At 39.7% G+C, this 20,149-nt stretch overlaps 1 protein-coding gene and 1 long non-coding RNA gene across 2 annotated transcripts; both read left to right on the top strand.

Annotated features, from left to right (window-relative positions):
* Positions 1-725: 725 nt before the first annotated feature.
* LOC102081509 (uncharacterized) lies at positions 726-2,285 on the top strand. Its single transcript, XR_269927.4, has 2 exons — positions 726-1,078; positions 1,551-2,285. It is a non-coding gene; the product is annotated as an uncharacterized LOC102081509 (long non-coding RNA).
* Positions 2,286-4,656: 2,371 nt separating this feature from the next.
* olig2 (oligodendrocyte lineage transcription factor 2) lies at positions 4,657-6,750 on the top strand. The gene is made up of 2 exons (XM_005475374.3): positions 4,657-4,765; positions 5,169-6,750. Exon 2 carries the CDS (start codon positions 5,191-5,193, stop codon positions 6,010-6,012), a length of 822 nt encoding a protein of 273 aa, XP_005475431.1. The 5' UTR covers positions 4,657-4,765; positions 5,169-5,190; the 3' UTR covers positions 6,013-6,750.
* Positions 6,751-20,149: the final 13,399 nt, after the last annotated feature.

The following is a 20,149-nucleotide window of genomic DNA, read 5'->3' as shown; positions in this document are numbered from 1 at the left end:
TAAACACACTGCACTTATTTTTAGACAATAGGAAGCATACAAACAATATTTTTCTTACAGTATTTGATTTAAGGATCGCAATACTCCTAAATGCATTAATATTATCTATGATAAGGAAAAATTAAGAACTGAAACTAACCAAAAATAAAGCAGGAGCGTGCTGTCTTCCGGATCATTAGAAATATGCAAGATATTAAGAGAATAGAGTTAGTTTAGTATAGAGGCTTTGAACTGATCACTCCCTGCAGTGTGGTACACAAAGAAATTGGGGAGCGATGAATGAATTTTGTAGTGTGAGCCCACAGGTGGATGCTAGGCTAGTAGCGAGGTACAAGGGGGGCACAGGATTTGCCCCATGTTTTTCCAGAGTTTATGATTCAATTTTATGACTTAATCAGAATACGTACTTATAATACATGTAAGCTGTTGGGGAAAAAAACTCTTCTAACAGCTGCCTCTGGTTTTCCTACAACATGTGATTTAAACTCTCTAGACCTTGTTTATAATCCCACCATTCCCTTTTCAATATATGATAACTCTTATGTTTTATAATTGCCTCCTGCCCCCTAGAATTATTACTGGCAAGTCCTTGTTCATTTCTAGTAACAACTTTCTGAATTAATGTTGTCTGAAAAGGAGCAGAGCAGGTAGCCCCGTATAGCATTTTTGGGTCAATATTTATGTTAATTTATGCAAATCTCACAAACGAACACCTGCTCGTGAACAGGTGCCATGCATCAGGCTGAACTAAGCAGAATGACGAGTTTGTGGCTTTAAGAGAGTTTGCTGAATCTGACTTGGAACACTCAAACGGACAAGAGTAAGAGGTTCAACATGATGACTGACATTTTTATTGCCAAACAGTTCTGGACTGGTTAACTCTACACTTCTTTAATCTAAATCACTGCCTGTTTGACATGGTGAAAATAAGTTGACAGAACTGGGGATAACAGAAAAAGACCAGTAGCTACCTGCAAACAATTTGTCACCACATACTAAAAGAGTTAAATACTTTTTGATGGTCTTCAGTAAGAGGAGCTGGGATTTTAATGAAGGGGAAGCCAGACAGCTAGAAGAGGTAAGAGATAAGAGAAAGAGTTTGTATAACAGGTACAATCTCACTGTCACTCGTCTGGTGTGTGGAGACTTTGTATTGGACCTTTATATCTTTTCCAGTTTCGACTTTTCCCGAGTTATGTGTACTTGTGGATTTAGGAAAAAGGCTTTACCTCTCTTCAAATGCTTTACCCCCCACCCAGCCTTTTCAAATGATTAAGAAAATGTCATGCAGCTAAGTATAACCAAAGTTAAAATTGGGGTGCCGGCACTTTCTCATGTTTTTGCTTCACCCTAATTTATTGGCATTAACTAGGCCACTAGATGTACAGTAAAGTGCTAATGCACGAGACATGCATGCAAATCTGAGCGGGAGACAAAGTGCACTCGCAGAAACACGCTCACAGTAACGGCAGTGGCGGTGGCTGGCGGCATCTCACGTTCTTCACTACAGAATTCAACAAAAGCGAGAATTTTGCTTCATTTCGTTCCAGGATTTCACAGAGAAAGGGATCGAGGGGGACAGCCAGGACATTATTCATGTCTTTCAGTTCATTTGGCTCTGCTGGTCAGCTCCCAAGACAGAAAGAGAAACCTTCTCTCATGTTTTTCCACCCTCCTCTATTTTCTGCCGTTTTTTGTTCCCTTCCTTTTTTTTTTTTATTTTGGAGGCAGATTAGCAGGATTAAGTATGGCTCACATATGCTCCTCCTCACTATTGGTATTCACCACTGCACTGGGCCTAACGCCACCCAGACTGATGGACAGAAACAGAGAGAGAATTAAAAAGATGGGGACGATCTTGATGAAGAGCATAGATGGATAGGAGTCAAAGTTGCAAGATGAGCGAACATGTTACCAACACCACTGTTCACATACCTTGTTTTTAGGTTTCAGTTTGGCTGTTTTCCCTCAGTTTGGTTGTCAAATAATTTGAAAACTGAATAGAGCATCCAAGGAACTCTCTTTACTATTTGAACATTACTGTTTTGCCCCTGTTCAAAAACCTGAGATCATAAATGAAGGGTTTTCCCAGTTTTGGTAAGAAAAAGACTTAACTGCCACTCACAAAGCCCTTTGAGATGAACTGGAGTGCAGGCTGCAAAACAGACCTTATCACAGCATCAGTGTTACCAAAGCACTTGTGGCTGAATGAGCGCAAATCCTCAGCCAGGTTTAGAAATCTGGTGCAAAGAATGAAACCAGAAGAGCGGAGGCTGTTAAAGAAACCGATTTATTCCCATGGTCTGGAAATCACATGGGTGTAATGCTGTTGTCTGTTTTTTTTTGTTGTTGTTGTTTTTTAAAAAAAAAAATAAAAATCTGCCAATAATCTGTCTGCTTTGTCATTATTAATCAGGTTTGGTATTTATTTATTTATTCACAAATAGTCTCTTTCCTGTTGAGTGTTCTTTTCTGGCAATATAGAAAATACTTGTAAATAACACGTGGATTGGGGGGGCAGTTTCCAGCTGCTGCAATATAAAACACACACAGAGAACTGTTTAGGTTTTCTCTGAATCAGTGCAGCTGCAAACTTATTTTTTCCCTGTCGAAATATCATCCTTTCTCACTGACATACCAAAAATCAATTTCTGTTAATGCATTAACAAAAATATGTTATGCACAAAAAAGTTCTTTTAAAAAAAACAAAAAAACTCTATTTAAATAATTGAAATAAGTAAAATAAATAAATACATAATTGAATGACAGCCTTCCAGAATGTTTCAAGCTCTCGTTACATTCTTGCTGGGAGGTCAAATTCGTGGTATAGAGTGAAATGAGGATGCTAGAGGTAAAAAGAAAACCCTGCGGAAGAGGAGAGCATGTGTGTCATTGTGAATCCACTTGCAACACTGAGACTGTGGGAATGTTTAATGAAGCGGGGGGGTGGCAAGGATACAAACCTCCTTATTTAAAATGCCACTTCATTAGCATAATCTTATTTAACGGGAGCAGGCCTAAACACGCGAACGCAATGGAGGAGCCAAACTAGCAATATAGGCTCAGGATGAGGGAGGGGGGGAAACGGGGGCGGTGGGCGGGTTTGTGTGCGTGCGTGTGCGCGTGTGTATGGTACGCTAAAGCACACTCACCCGCCAATGACCTTGATTTTTTGACACCTGACGGGCTCTTAACTGAAAGATGACGGTTAGGATGCCAAATTTTCCGACTGGCCGTCAAATCGAACATGACTCCGCACAAACTTAGTTTCGGTCAACTAGCTATCTAAATCAGTGCGCAAAGCGCGTAAAACGGAGGCTAACTATGGCAACAGTCTTCCGCTTAAGAAAACTTAGTTGAAATAAGGAAGAGATAAAAATAATTAAAACTTTTTTTTCATTTTTGTCATTGCCCTATTGAACTTCTGAAGTTGTTTGTTTTTTTTCTTTCTAGCTTTGCTAGTTTGCTTGTTTTTTTTTTTGGTGTCATTTCTTTTCTAAATTAATAAATCATATATATATATATATATATATATATATATATATATATATATATATATATATAATGAATAAGAAAGATTGAAAAAATAATACTAGAAAAACTAATAATTATTTTATGTATGTTTCGCCTGGTGCAAAATATCTATAGGCCTAAGTTACAAACGTTAACCCCATCAGAGGTGTTCCTCAGCCCGCCTTTTATTTATCCAATAACTCGCCCTTATGAAAACAGATAAACTTGTAGAGGCAATTAGAGCTTTTTGCATCCGACTGCACAACACTTGTCATATTGTGGCACAATGCATGCTGTCAGTTTCAGTTAGGTCCGAGTGCAGACCACCGGTTTAGGCCCTTATGTCACGGCCCAGATAACGTCAGCGCCAGCGGCAGGCCACGGAGTTGTGGCTCACTGCAGTCTAATTGAAATATTGCGGATCATAACGGTTAAAGACAATTTTACACACTTCATTAATTAACGTTAAAGATGCACTTCAACGGCAGCTGCTGGCCAACAGCGGGTACAAACGGAAAACACCGTATTAACTCAAACACTGCAAGCAGGAAACATATTGCACTGCTTATTAGGCTTCGATTGGTAATCTGTGTTCAGCCGAAGGGGCGACACTGACTCTCCTTTTTTATTGTTTATTATTAATATATAAAAAAACCGAATTCATGATCAAAACAAGCTGAAATCTCATTTAGGCTACTTCATAAAAAAAAAAGGATACATGGAATTCAAGCACATTTTAAATGAAATTTAATCACAATAATAAAAAAAAGGTTTCTTATACGTCAGGCCAATTATTTAAAAAAAAAAAGTTTGATTTACTGTATTGCTTTTCCCTAATTATTTTTCACTTATAAAAGGGAAAGAAATGCGTCATATTCCATGGCTTATTGTAATAAAAATCCATCCATACAGGCGGGCCAATATTTTCAGAAGAAGGGCCCATATGTAGGACGGAGTGTGTCTGATTTCACTTAATAGTGATACTGGGTGTTGGTAATTACATCAGGCTGGAGGTCCCTCCGTCAGCCTCCTCTCCCTCTCTCCTCCCTCTGCGCGGAGCTGATTGGTCGCAGGGAGGCAGCTTGGACAGAAACTGCGTTGTCCTGGTGACCCGGCCTCTGTGCACCCCAGCCCACTATAAAACCCCGCGGATGCGCGCAGGCGTGCCAAATGGGCTGTCAGATGCGACTTGGAGTAACAAGTGGATTTGACGTTTAGGTTTTTCTCTTCATCGCGCCTGCAAACACTCTCGGTAGGTGTTTTATTATTTATTTTCTGTTACTGATAATTAGTGTCAGTATACACAGATTGTGTTTCTGCTTTAATTATTCTCAGAAAAAAAATAACCAGAAATAAAATAGGACGCTGATTACTGGCTGCTGCATATAAAAGATGGGGAACTCAACAAATAACTTTTATATGGTTTTCTTTCTTTTTCATTCTGTGATTGTGTTACATCAAAGGTAAATCACAAAGTTTCCTCTTTGTTAACATATTTTATGAGGCCTACATTGATTTAAAAATAATAATAAAACAATGAGCAGATTCTCATTATCAGAATCGAAATGGGTAAGATGAGCTTGGGTTGGTCGATATGTGGATTTGAGCTTTCAGTAAAGTAACTCAGAAGTTTACTTTTTTGTTGTTTTTTTCAGATTAGCGTGTGAGACCCGGATCATGGACTCAGATACAAGCCGCGTGTCAAGCAGACCGTCCTCTCCCGAGGTGGACGACATCTTCATGTCTACTTTGAAGAAGTCTGTGCACGGCTTCTCAGGCGCTGTGTCCTCTACGCAGAGTGACTCTCCGTCAGAGATCCCCGGTCTGCGTGGCCTCTCCGCCATCGACGAGGAGACTCTGTCGCTCCGGATGGCATCCAAGAAAGACCGTAAACTCCTCTCGGAGAACGAGCTGCAGGCGATCCGCCTCAAGATCAACAGCCGCGAGAGGAAAAGAATGCACGACCTCAACGTGGCCATGGACGGGCTGCGGGAAGTCATGCCCTACGCGCACGGACCGTCGGTGCGTAAACTCTCCAAAATCGCCACGTTGCTGCTGGCGAGAAACTACATCCTGATGCTGAGCAACTCTCTGGAAGAGATGAAGCGGCTTGTAAGTGAAATCTACGGCAGTAGCGGACACCACAGCAGCTTCCACCCGTCAGCATGTGGGACTATGACACACGCGGGGCCCGTGCCGGGACACCCGGCGGCTTCACACGCATCGCACCCCGGGGTACATCACCCTCTCCTCCCCTCGGCGGCTGTCTCCACTGCCTCTCTTTCCGCGCCCGGTATCTCCGCCGTCACCTCAGTCAGACCCCACCACGGACTTCTCAAAGCGCCCACTGCGAGTGCGGGGCCCCTGGGCAGCAGTTTCCAGCACTGGGGCGTTGGCACCGGCATGCCCTGTCCGTGCAGCATGTGCCAAGTCCCGCCTCCGCATGTGTCCAGCATGAGCACCGTCACCATGCCGAGGCTCGCCAGCGACTCTAAGTGACTCCAAGCAAAGCTGAACTTTTCTCCGGGGGGTGTTAAAGACTTATCTCCCAACTTTATCGAGCTTTTATTTATCTTTGTTGCCGAATCCGTTGCGTCAACGGAGGCATTTAAGACCAATGCATTGGTTTTCTTCACTGGGACTTTGGTGTTTTTGAAACTAATTCGGTGTTTCATAGTAATTAACCTCTGTTTTAACCGGTGTTTTCTTCACAGAGCTCCTGCAACACACACAAACGTTTTCTTGCGACTGGGAGTCGCTCATGGCCCAGATACGTGTTTCCATGCAGTTTGCTGAAGATCACATTTATTCCAAAAATACTTTCCCGTTCTGTGGTACCGCAGGAAAAAAAATCCCCAAAAGTTGAATCAAACCACAAATATAGGATGTAAATATGTAGACGGGCTGTTCTGTTTAAATAGTCGGAGATATATATTAGAGTCTTGTAAATGTCCAGGAAGACTCCGCCACCCCACCTCCTCACATCTTGCACCTGCTATAATTATTCTGTCCGCCTCATTCAATGCTCCTTTCCTTATTTTCTCCTCGGTAGGCTGTTATTCACTGTCAGACGCACACAGCGACCACTTCTTTATTTTTTTAATTACAAAAAAAATAAAAAATAAAAAATTTGAAAATGATATTTATTTACTTATTTTGGAGGGGACGTTCAGACGAATCTCTGATTATGTTGGGGTTTGAAATGTAAAATAAAGATGAATATTGAAATGAGAAAAACCTTTTGTGGTGGTTTTGTTTTTATTTGTTTTTCTTTTTTTGTGGATAAATACATTTAAAGGAGATTAAAAGCAGCATTTATAGCTTTTAGCAAGAGGGCAGTACTGAACAGGGTTATTCAGTATTATTACATAATAACCAGCGAAATTACACATCGTGTAAAACACAAACACAACTTGTTTTGTTTTCGTTTTTAAATTGTAGTTTTTAGACCTTCAAGGCCAATTAAACGTTTATCGTTGTGGGAACAAAAAGTTTTCCGCCAGGTAAAACACCTTAGCACTCTTAAAAAAAGTTTTTAGTTTTAATCAGTTTATTTTCATTATTATTCCATATAAAACCCAATCGGCTTAGATTCAGTTGTCAACCACAAAAACAAAAATAAAAAAATAAAAAATATAAACATATCGGCATTTAAATAATAAATCTCAGCCTAATTATTGGTGTTATATAAAAGCAGTTATGAGCATCTTATGAAAAAGGGCTTCATTAAAAAGAACAAGTTTGACTATAAACGTTTTCTCGGATATATAACAGAGAGCCCAAAGTAATTTTTCGTCATGTTATGAGCCAACAGCAATGTTGCCACATGAAAGAAACTTTTCAGAGCTGGTCTCTCCTGCTGGATGACAGTCATTGTTTGTAATTATTCACAGTTGTGCACAATGTGGCTTCAGCTGGTGGAGAATGAGCTTCATTCAGGCAAACAGTGGTGACTTTTAGCCCACCGACACCTGTCTGTCTGTCCAACTGAATGTTTCTTCCTGAACAATTCATCTGCTCACATGAATACTAATTTCCAACCTGTGCAGCAAGAATGTGAGTAAAATACAGCATTTGAAATAGCCACCTTCGCAAAGCAGGAGTGTAAACAGCCGCTAAAGATGAGCACAAAAAGCTCTTTTGGCAAAAAGAAGCCAGCGATGAGTAAACGCCGGTGGACTTTAGGAAAATGAAGCAGCTGCATAGCAGATTGTGCATGCTGTTGCAATATTTTCCAAAAGCTTTTGAAGCTGGAATGATATGACTAAATCTCTGAATATTCATGCATGCATTTGTTTATTCATCTCATTACTGGAATTGAATTATTCAGAGTCCTTCAGTGTTTTGTAGGACGTTCGAGAGGAAGAGGTAATTTGGCGCAATGCAACAAAAACAGTTTATTTACAGATAAGCTATAAGAAGTCATTGTTCCAAAGTTTCAGCGTATGCCTGTGGCTTTCCCAAAACTTGCATGCTCAATGCTTTGCTTTCAGCGTTGATACATCAGTTAGTACACTGCCATCTAATTTCTTTGGTATTTGAATCAGACCTCTCTACAGACTCTATCACCTTTCACATATTTCACAAGTTCCCTGGATTCTGTGTTTGTGTTTACATATTTCCAAAGTCCCAAGAAAAGAAGTATTTTTGACAAAACAGCTGTGTGTGAGGGGCACCTATGATTTGTAGGGAGTTCGGGTGCACTTACCTTTAGGTTGTCATTCTTTGAAAGCATGCATTTTAACTTTTGGTTTCTAATATCATTACTGACATCATCGCTATGGTGAGTCATACAACAATGAGAAAGTGTGCAAAAAAAAAATAAATCATCATCATCATAAACAACAGGCCAGTTGAGCACATCTGCACCTTTATTACACCTTTATTATTAATGTGTTTATTTTATTTTGTTTTATTTTATTTTATTTTATTTTTTAATTTAATTTAATTTTATTTTTTAAAGCAGTTCTGCCTGAAAGCCTGAAGATCTTTGTCTTTCATTTTTGGTTTTTAGTCTTGTGAACTTGCATTCTATTTTTGTTTACAGTTTTTTTTACTAGTATTTATAATAGTAGATCCAATTCTTCTTCTCAGTTGACATCATTTTATTTTAGACTTTGGCATAAAGAGATTTACAGTTTTTTTAGTGGCACATACAGCACTTGGAAACATCTGCTTTTCCTCAGGGGTCCCAACACCAGAGCAGTCTAAGCACCATTTGTCAGAGCAAAATGCAGTTAACATGGATTAAAAAGTGTTACATTTCAAAAATAATTAGAACGCCCCCCACACACCCACCCACACCCACCCACACCCACCATCCCATTACTCTTCTGCCTCTGTCTCAGTTACAGAGCAAAAGATATTTGCTGAGTTTTGCTGATTAGTTTGTTGCTAGTATATAACAAATGGCACCGTATGAGAACTACAGTTAAATCACAAAATAAAGGGAAAAAAGTTTTGCAGTGAACTGTTAAACTTTGCACACACACACACACACACACACACACACACACACACACACACATAAGATATACGTGCTCACAGCATGGTAAAGGAAGATACTGTGGACTTGAATAGATATTCAAATAGGCAACAATGACATGTTATGTTCACTACATGAATACTGACCTGTGGTAGCAGCTAAGTTCCTCCCAAAATGTGCTTTTTAAGGAATATTTACTGTTTTGGAGATGGGATCAGAACATAACGCAAAGAGTGTAGTTACTCTTAATGCATCATAACACTTTAGTCCCAGGTAGATTCACACAAAGATGCTGTGCTGTCCTGTTTAAGAGAAAAAAATCATATTAGAAGGAGGTGTTGTGGCAAATGAATGAATGCCTTTATTGTTACTGCATATACAAGAAAACCTGTTGTCTCTCTTGAACAGGTACAGTTCACAAAATTTTCAGGCAGTTCATGGTTCATATCCCGTGTAAGAACTTGAGTTTTGTTTTTAATCACTGTTATCTTTGTTTTTGTTTCACATTTTGTTAGTTTTTCAAGATCCATCCAGACAAACATGTCCCTAAAGTTAAAAGGGAAGCTCACTGGGTAGAATCTCTTCAGCTCTGCGTGAACGTTCTGGCCAATAGCAGCTGGGCTTCATGTCCTAGTGTCTGGATTTGAATAAACAGCTTCTTATCCACTGTTGGTGGCAGGCTGACTTATCCATTGGTGCTGAGAGTGTGAGGTTGATTCTGTGACAGTTTAAATATTCATAACTTTGGACAGAAGGGGAGCCATCAGTCTTACACTGTTGTAACTGGATTTAAACCTTCCTGAAAACACTGTACAGATGTACACCCTTTCAGCACCGCGTATCATGTTGTGTTAGCCGAAAGGATTAAACATTGGTGGGATGCATCAAAGGTGGCGGAAAAACAGAAAGAGAAACAGAGTCTATGATGGAGAAAAGGAGGAATAAGAGAGAGAAGATAAACAAACAGAGAAGCTGTCAGAGACAAAGGCAGGATTTAACTCTAACAAGAAAATAGATGGAGCTCTAAGGTAAATATGAGACCTCAGAGGTCACCCTTTCCCATGGGACTGGTGTTTATTCCAACAGCTTCATCTGCTCAGTTCTTACCAGCATTAAACCACTGATGGACTCTAACACACCAAGAGACAGTCACTGTATAGATAGATAAGCAACAAGTGGTTGCTTAGCTGTAAATGTAGCATTTTTAATGCTACTTAAAACAATTGAATGATGACCTTATTGTACATCAATAAGAAGAGAAAGTGTGCAGTTTGATTTTTTTTTTTTTAGCGATAAATACTTTTCTAATGTTATTCTGATGCATTATTAAAACCTCAACCACACTATGAGGAAGTTGTTCATAGCAGCATATCAGCATTTATGTCATGATGTCACTGTTAACCAGGAACTGGATACCTACCTTGTTTCAAAGTATTTACACATGTTTTCCACTCACACCAGAGCAATGGGAAGTGAGGCTAAGTTTGATAATTTTGTGTTTTATAATTGTACTGATTTACTACTGAGTTTTAGAAAAAAAAGAAGTTTTTTTAAAGATTAATATTCATTTTTATTTAATTTTATTTATATAGCAGCAATTCACAACAATAGTCACCTCAAAACCCCTTTTTTTTTACATCGTAGGGTAAAGAACGTGCAATATAAGAAAGAAAACCCCAGCAGTCAGGTGTCCCCCCCCTATGAGCAACCACTTGGCGACAGTGGGAAGGAAAAACATTCTTTAAACAGGAAGAAACCTCCGGCAGACCGAGGCTCAGGGAGAAGCAGCATCTGCTGCTCAGGGGAGGGAGACAGAACAAGAGACACACTGTGCAAGAGAGGCAGAGATTAGTAATAACTAATTATTAAATGCAGAGTGTGCAAAACAAAGGTAAATGAAGAAGAAACACTGCATCATGGGAAGCCTCCAGCAGCATACGCATATTGCAACTAGGGGATGATTCTGGGTTACGTGCTCCAGCCTGAACTGTAAACTTTATCAGAAAGGAAAGTTTTTAATCTTAAAAGCAGAGCAGGTGTTTGTCACCAAAACCCAAACTGGGATTATGTTTAATCAGTACAGTTATATTAATTAGTAAATGTTTAAACACTATATTCACAGTTACCATTACATAGGTAATTTTACTAAATAAATCAGTAGGTTGTGCTACACTGAAAAAGGTGTGTCCATGTCATTAAGTTGAATTGAAATTTTACATTGTTGCAATGGAAAATTGGGATTTCTGGTTTGAAACTGTTTATTTCACTTTACCTAAAATGAAAAATTACTTACCATGGAAACAATCTACAGAAACAATTTCCTCTAAAGTAACTATGTACTTCAAGTCAAAGGTGATGGTGTCACATGACGTCACTCGGCGCTGATTCCGGTGTCCGCCATCACCACGCTTCAGCAGTGAAGTATGTACAGTAAGTACAATGCCAGTGTTAGTCATCAGGGACACTCTGCAGCCACCACATGCAGGTGGAATTGTCACTAATGGTGTGAAATTCCTTAATGAGTCGTGATCAATCGCGCGTGCATGTGCTATGCTATTTGGTTTGATCTATACTTGCAACTTGAGCGATCCTAGAAGGTTCAAATACACCTTTGATGCACTGCAGAAACTGTTCATGGAGATAGAAATAAAGAAAGTGACACGTGGAGTCTGTAGTCTCAGCGTCAATCTCTAAGCACTGGATCAGCCAAAGAGACATGTAGACACAGACACACTCCAGGGAAGAGTAAAGAATGTATTAGATTGTAATGGGAAGGAAAGACTTTAATTTGACTGAAATTAGAAAAACAGTATCTGATTTTTCCCCCCCTTTTCTTCATTGTTCAAAGAATTCTGTCTGTCATATTCATTCATATTCATGTTTTAAAGGCGAGAGTTTCAATTCAGCATATTTTTTGAAGAAGTTTAAAAGGTTGAGAAGGGGACAAATTTTGTGTTTTTTCTTTTTTTCTTTTGCAACTGTTGTGTAGATACTGAAGACTTCAGTGCTTTATTTTATTTTATAATTTGTATTGTATTTTTTGTACATAAAAGGCAGCCTTTGTTTTCAAAATGCACCATATTACATTTTGTCCTTCAAAAGAGAATGCGTCTTTATTTCTAGTAGGTTGATTGTGATGTGAAAATTGTGGTTTAACCTTAAAGAAATCAGCTTTTGATTGTGGTGAATTTTATGTAATAAAATAGATTTTTGTGAAGGTTTACTAAGTAATATTTAAAATGAGGACACAAGAAACCCATTTTCAGTTATGTGTAAGTAGAAATTGTGTTTTATTATGCTGACCAAAACGTATAAGTTGAAAATACTGTAAAACAATTAGAAAGTTTCAATTAACTAAGCCCAAAGAACAAATGTACTTGGAGCAAAACTGTCAGGTTGTTGTACCAAAGTGAAAAAAGGGTTTAAGATCTTTGGAATTACTTTTTGTTTTGTTTTTTTGTTTTCATGTACAGTTATGATTCTGGAAAATTAAATATAATTGACTTATTTAAGAAAAAATTACAGTTTCAATCAAATCACAGTTATTTTTAAAAGTCAATTCAAAGTAACATTTCTTTTTCAGCTGTCTGGAAGTGTATAAATTTAAGAAGGTTTTTCATTCGTAATGAGGAGCCTTATGGTGGAAACCATCATAACGTGGTCAGCATTAATAAAAAAAGACTGTGGGTTACTGGATTACTTCTGGGTAAGATAGGCTTTTGCAGTGGTCTGCATGTGCAGATACTCTGATAAGTTGGTCATTCAAAGATACAAGTGAACTAAGTGTGAAAACAAGAAATCAGCTCTTGCATGATGTTTCTATGTTTTACATCATATATTGTCCAAACCAGTAACCAGGTATATTATACAGTCCTGTGTAAAGAGATGTATCATATTCAAAACTGACTGAAGGACAATCAATCTGTACACTGAGGGTGTAATACTTCTTCTGCTTGGAGCATGTCAATCAGAAGATGTGCTAGACCCTCAGGTTTGCTTTCATTGCACTAAAAAACTGAGGTTAGCAGTAGGGCAGCTGAAACAGAAACTGTAATGTGCTGGGTCAAATGGTGCTCTGCATACTCACCCACTTGCCTGTGCTGACAAGTACGACTGCATTGAATAAACTATCAGCATCCAGTGACAAAAAGTTAGGTGTGGAACCCTGCAAATGGCTGCAATGTTGGCTATGTCTCCGAAATGAAGGAACAATAGAACCAGGGTATGTTATCAAAACCAATTTCAATGCCAGCGCTAGCTAGCTAGCTAAAACTTGGGAGATTTGTAACAGGCATTAGCATTACATGTAGTGTTGTTTGTTGTTTAAGAGTGACAAAGTGTACTAAAAATGTATTAGTTGGCTGCTCTAAACGTTGCACATTTTGCAAGGCATGTTCATCAAGTCTACCGACAGAAATGCTGAACTGAGACTGAGGGACTGTTAGCCTTTGAATCAGAGCCCCTTCCTGTGAAGTTAAACATCTATTTGATTTGTTTTGCCATTGTATTTTTATGCTAGACCGCTCTGCATACCGCAAGAAAAACTATGAAGTTGTGGAATTGAGTAGCATTCATACATATATTTATGTGAAATTCTTAAAAACCCCAGAGTGGTGCTTGTCTTTACTTTTGTGTGTACATCCGATAATCTACGAAGAGCAGCAGATGAACTCTTCGATTGGGTGGATCAATGCATTTAGTAAAAGCCCAGTGGGACAAAGACAGAAGGGAGAGAGAGAATGAGTAAAGGAAAATGAAAGAAACAAAGCGAGAGAGCAGAAGATCCATTGAGTGTGTTTTTTTGTGGCTGAAGAATTGTCCTCAGTGGCTTTGAAAGGGGGGATAATCCTGTCAAGTAAGCAGACCTTTGGATATTCATGACTGGCCGAGCAGCTCCGCGGACTGAAGGAGGACACAGCCAGGATGGGATTAAACATCAAAGTGAATCTGAGGAGGGCCGGACTGGGATATGAATTAGCCATCGCAGAAACACAGAGGTCTCAGAGGGGTGTGATGGGGTCCAGAGGGGACCAGTTGTCTGGTGGTTGGATAGCACTTTGAATGATTCCAAGATGAGGGTCTCCTAAATCCATTCAGGAGAATGATATGCTATGGTGTGTGCACCTGTCACCTATTATAAGATATGTACATACATACATACGAAGAAATATCAAATATAATGACACATTCATTTTCATTGCTGTTATCCCTGTGTCTTTTGAGCTGTTGATTAGGAAAGTTTAGGTTGATGGATGATCAGGTGATCAGAGAGCAGAAGATCCATTGAGTGTCTCCGTTGGCGAGTTAACGCAGATCACCCTGTGCGTGGGGCTGGATGGTGCTAACGCATTAACGAGCTAACCGTGTTAACGTGTTGACGCCATGCAGCCACATGCACGGGGCGATCCGTGTTAACTCGCTAACGGAGATTTGCCGCGTTAACGTGGTTATGGCGTTAACGTCATTTTAACAAGATTAATGCTGACAGCACTAGTTATTATTAATCTCTGGTTCTCTTCCACAGTGTATCTTTTGTCCTGTCTCTCCTCTCACCCCCAACTGGTGTTGGCAGATGGCTGCCCCTCCTTTAGTCTGGTGCTGCTGGATGTTTCTTCCTGTTAAAACTGATATTTTCCTTCCCACTCTCGCCAAGTGCTTGCTCATATGTGTTGGTCTGATTGTTGTGGTTTTCTGTATTGGAATTCTGTGTTGCTGTCTTGACCTTACAATATAAAGTCCCTCGAGATGACTGATGTTGTGAACTGGCGCTATGTAAATAAAATTCAAATGAATTGAATTGAAATTCAAACACTGTTGAAGGGAATCTGTGTTTTTCCTGATTGTGTCTCTAAAGTCGCTCTGCTTACGAAAAGTGCTGCGAGTTTTGTCTGCACACAAGTGATAATTATCTTGAGAAATTTTTTCTGCTCCCTATTTTCTCACATCTTTAAAAAATTCTCACGTTTTATTCTCATATTGTGTGACTTTCACTCTGAGATACCCCGTGAATTATGTTCCATATGGTTTGCTGACCATGTCACGCTTGCGTCTGTTCCCTGGCATTGGTCCTGCCAGCTCTGACTGCTGCTGGCAGCTGGGACTTTTGGACAAAGGGACTCACCCTGACAGGAATCAGGGAAACTAAAGTGATATTGAGACACATACACACCAGGTGTCCTGCAGTTGGCTAGAAAGGGTCACATCTACACTGAGACCTTTGTCACTGTAAGAAGCAGTGTGCTTGCTTTAAAGTGAGTAATATCTTAGAAAAGTATTCAATTTACATTAAACACCTTTTACATTAAGATTAGATCAATTTAGATTTGCCATGAATTTGATTAGTTTAAGAAGGTTTTTTGTTATCTTAGCAGATTTTTCGCTTAAAACAAGGACATTTCACTTCTTGAAGGTACACATTAGAGTGATTAAAATGGTCTGATTTGAGCAAGTTTGAAATTTGCTTCTAATTTCAAGGTATTCAGGCTTAAGCAGAAAGGCTCTGTATATTATGTCACATGTGGTAACTCATGAATAATAATTTAGAATAATTTGAATAATTTCAAATTTGAGAAAATTGAGAAAATTTCTTCACAATGATCAAAGCATGTGCCGGATAAACTGTGTCTATAAACGCCAGAGATCAACACAAGATGCAACGTAGTCCCTTGAACTTTACACCCAAACACACTGTAGTTGTTCTTAATAAATCAATCATAAACAAGCCCATGATTTCTCACAAAATGATCAGTATTGGGCTTTTTACTGGGCTGATGACACACTGTCATGGCAGCTGGGACCTTGGTTTAGTTAATTAGGCGATTAGATATGATTTCAACACAAATGTTTATTGAGATTAGAGATTATCACTGGAAGCTGTGTTGGGTAACTCGTTACTTGTTGCATTGCAACATTACAGCCATTAAAAAGTAATTGGTCATGGTACTGAATCAATTCCTGAGAAAACTAACTTTACTTTACTTTACTTTGCTGGAGCACTTTTACTCCCGTTTGTAATTAACTGGCAGTGAAGAGCTAAGAAAAGCTAATAGTGTTTTCCCGTATCAAGAATCCCACTTTGTGTTGAATGCTAACATCATTACATGTTTAGCTTAATCCTCCAGAATGAAAACAACTAGCTTCAAAGCTGCCTTTCTATGGTTTGATGACTTGGCCAATCAGCTTCAGTGCAGTCCTGCCACCATAAGATGTTTTATTAACTACAACCCCTATTTGTCAAGTTACTGAAGCCTGCTATCATGTTGCGCTGCAACATATGTCAGCTCTCCGAGTTGTTGCTTCCCTGGGGTCGGCAGTTTCATAAATCAAATTAGCAGCACATACAGAATGGCTGTCACCTGAGTAGCTAAAAAAAAACCTGAAGGCGAACACTGTACGTTTTTGCATTAAATTGACCATTTATTTAATCAAATGGTTAAAAAAAGGAGATGTATCAGTCACTTCTCACTCTCATTATCCCAGTAGTTAATTGTCCTCAGTGGGAGGCCAGACCTAAGTTTGGGAAACATCTGTGACAAACCTGCTGCGGTTTGAAGAGAGTGGAGGCTGAATAGGAAAGGAAAGTGGCTGCTTCAGTCTGATCTCTGCCGTCCTAGTGGGGATTTTAATGCGCTGAGAGTCTGTGAGGAGCAGGAGCACTGTAGGAGGTGAATGAGCTGAGGAGGAGGTTGTAAGGCATAGGAGAGAGGGGGAAGGGGGAAGGTAACTCCGTGTGTGTGTGTGTGTGTGTGTGTGTGTGTGTGTTTGGATACAGGGTGTAGGCTAACAGATGTGTCCATCAAAGAATCATCTTACATCCAGTACATCCATCTGCCACCCCGACATGACAAGATTTGGAAAAATTGAAAATCAGTTGTGTTAAGTTTCTTGTGATCAGCTGGTGGGGAAAACACAGAACTTTCACAATCCTGAATTTGAAACAAGTTTCCTATGATCCAAAGTTTCCCATGATTCAAAGTTTCCCATGATCCAAAGTTTCCCATGATTCAAAGTTTCCCATGATTCAAAGTGTATGAAACCTACATTTTTTTACTCTTAGGTAAGAGTGTGGCAAAGAGGGGTGATCAAAGTGCTGCACACCTTCTTCCCCCACTAGTGTCATGCAGTACGTCCTGGTGAGTTCCTGTGGTGTTAACTGGTCATCTGGAAGATGTGTTCCTTGCACCGTGTCCTGCTCCTGCCTTGTGGTGTCCCAGTTGGCTGACCATAACACATTACCAAAAGGGAGGCATCAAGGGACAACGACAATGTGAAAACAGATGAATATAAAGACTCCTGTTTCTTTTTTGTTCTGTGCTTCCAATGATTGTTACAAGACTGCTAAGTAATGCACTTCAAAGCTACAAATCTTCAAAGTGCTACCTATGAAAGAAATACGATCAGATTACATGTTATCTGCCACGATCTTTACACAGCTAGAAAGAAAACATGACTCAATGAAGGATGTTCACAACAGCCAGTTTGGTGATACACCGTGCATTACATTGCTCTTACTGTAGTTACACTTCAGTTAGTTGTGAATAGCATCTGATCATCGACTGCATGTCTTTGTTTTTGCATTCATAGTTTTAAGCTTATAATTGTAGTAAAGTTACTTTTTTTGTTTTTACTGATAGAGCATCATCATCTAACATCCAAAACTAAAACCATGTGGTCCATTTTAAACTAAACTACATTCAACCACTAAAATACAAAAGAAAAAAGCTTGTTAGATTTACGAGAGAAGTTTTTCCTTCCTGTCCCACATCACAAATATGCCGTTCCAGCTGCTAGTCTTAACTCTGTTGTCTCTTTTCTTTTGAGAGTAGTGAAGACACATGTCATCGTCTTCCCTCCTTCTAGCTTTGTCAACTACTTCTTTGCAGGAAGTCTAATTTCTGGGACATGCATCCTCATCCATCATACTGCTATGGCCTTTCACTTTAACAGTGACTTTGGTCGCACTGCACCGCCCTCCATACAGATGGGGATAACCTCTGAAAACCCTCCCTTGGCCTTGCACCACTAATATAACCTAAGAAGAACTATCTCAACCAGCTCCCACACAACATTTAGACATAAACCGTTGTGCTCCTGCCCTCAGTCACTTGGGCCGAAGAAGAAAAAGCTGTGTGTTTGACTCTGGACAAGGATTCCTTAGTATGAGTGAATCCATCATTGTCACGCTTAAATAGGATCGGGGGTTTTAAGGTTACTTTGTGTTGGTGGGTGGGGTGGGTTAACTAACACTGTCCTATTAGCAGACACTCTACAAATCCCCCTTGGCATTGTTTCAGAGAGAAACATCTGCTATAAGAATAGACAATCACTATGTAAGGTTACATTTGGGGTCATTGTAAATGACCACAATGAAAGGGTTAAGTACTTTTATTTGACAGCTGCAAACAAAACAAGTGTAACCTTTGGGAAAACAACATCAACAACAACAACGGAGTTATCCTAAAAGTCATTTAGATTAACAGCAAAGACCAGGATAATGCAGAAATGGAGCGATCCTGTGCAAAAACCCCAAAACGTGAAACAGTTAAAGGTGTCAATGAAGCAGTTAGCAGCATGAAATATGAATGTGGTAAATGTCCATCTGTATTTAAACAGCCGTGACCAACTGAGCGTGTGCAGCTATTGAAAGTGAAGCGTTTAGGCTCTCTTTCACAAAGGGCCCAAGGGCTAAAACCTTCCACCCCTTCCACCATCATTATCCCTGCCACACTATGATCAGCACCAAATGCCGACTATCCCAGGCCAGCGCTCACAAAGCATGCTGGGAAGGACAAAAGCAGACCTTCAGCCGATTGGTTCCACCTTATTAACAGCTTGTAATCTTCTCATGTCTTTGGCTAGGCCTCACAGAGCAGGAGTTAGGGCCAATAGATGAGTGTGTCCTCCGTCTCTGCTTTGATGCAGAGCAGCCTTCTCCCTCTGAGAACTCCTGCTCTGTTATATTTCCATTGTGGCTGCTGCACCTGTTTGTCCGCGGGGACACATGGAGAAAATCAGTCACTGGCAACTGTTAATTTCTCATTAGGCTCTTTTTTTTTTTGCACATTGTAAACAGAAGACAGTTTTGGTTTGGAATGCTTGCAGCAGGTGCGCCTCATCTAATGGTTTAGCTGGCTGCAGTTTCAAAAATGCCATAAAACAGAATTTTATTTTTCTTGTAAACCAAAAACATGCAAATATGGCAGGATGAAGGCAACATTTGCTGATAATTTTTAATGCTGTGAATTTGAGGACGTACCAGGTGACCGACTAAGATTTATCTCTTGCACACTATATTTGAAGTTAGCATGTGGCTGGGTTAGCTTAGTGCACATTGATAAAATAACGATCAAAATGTTTTAATATACTGATAATGAGGTCAACTCCGACCTCAAAAAACCTCATTCAGAAACTAAAAACACAATAAGTCCTTAAAAAAAAGGAAGAAAAGAAGACCAGTCCTGGCATGATGCAACAAATACTTCAACACTGATCAACACTGTAGCAACAAGCCACCTCAGTTTGGTAATCTTTCCCTTTACGTTAATAGCGGTGGATTAGTTTAAGTGAATTTATTTAATTTGGTCTTGATTCCTAGCACAAGAGCTGTTTAAGGTAAACATTGTGAGTTTAGTAAAATTCTAAAACCTTATGACTATTAAAAAGAAACAAATACACGAAAACAATTGCTCACAGTAGTGGAGATCCGTGGCTTAAGAATCAAAACTTAAGACAAAACCTTGTGTTTGTTACAGTCATTTTGTAAACTTGTTTCTTCTCCGTAATCACACATAAGTGACTTTAGTTAACGTTGCCCCCCCCCAAACAACTGAGTTCATAACCTTTTTTTTTTAGCGGTATCACATTGGGTGTATTTTTCATCCTGTATAAGGGGATAAATTAACCCAGGAGTTTGGCTGAGGTGTCTTCCTGTCTGTCAGCCGCAGGAAATGGCTGCACACAGACGAGGCATTTAGCTCCCAGGTGCAGACCCCACATTGGACAGCCTTACCCAGATGGATAGTACTCCTTCTACCATAAAGACACTAGTCTTCCCCCTGCCCTGAAGCCACCAGTGCTCCTGCCCTGGTCCAGCCTCATCAAAAGGGAGGCGGATATGCTGTGCTACAGCCCCAAATCAAGCTCACTTTTCTT

This window comes from Oreochromis niloticus, linkage group LG16 (assembly GCF_001858045.2).
Source record: "Oreochromis niloticus isolate F11D_XX linkage group LG16, O_niloticus_UMD_NMBU, whole genome shotgun sequence".
Classification (NCBI taxonomy): Eukaryota; Metazoa; Chordata; class Actinopteri; order Cichliformes; family Cichlidae; genus Oreochromis; species Oreochromis niloticus.
Note: the sequence above shows the minus strand (reverse complement) of the source record. Positions and strands in the feature narration are given on the sequence as shown.

Bases quoted from the DNA above. Each gene is read 5' to 3' on its own strand.
- olig2 (XM_005475374.3), top strand. From the start codon at position 5,191: ATGGACTCAGATACAAGCCGCGTGTCAAGCAGACCGTCCTCTCCCGAG.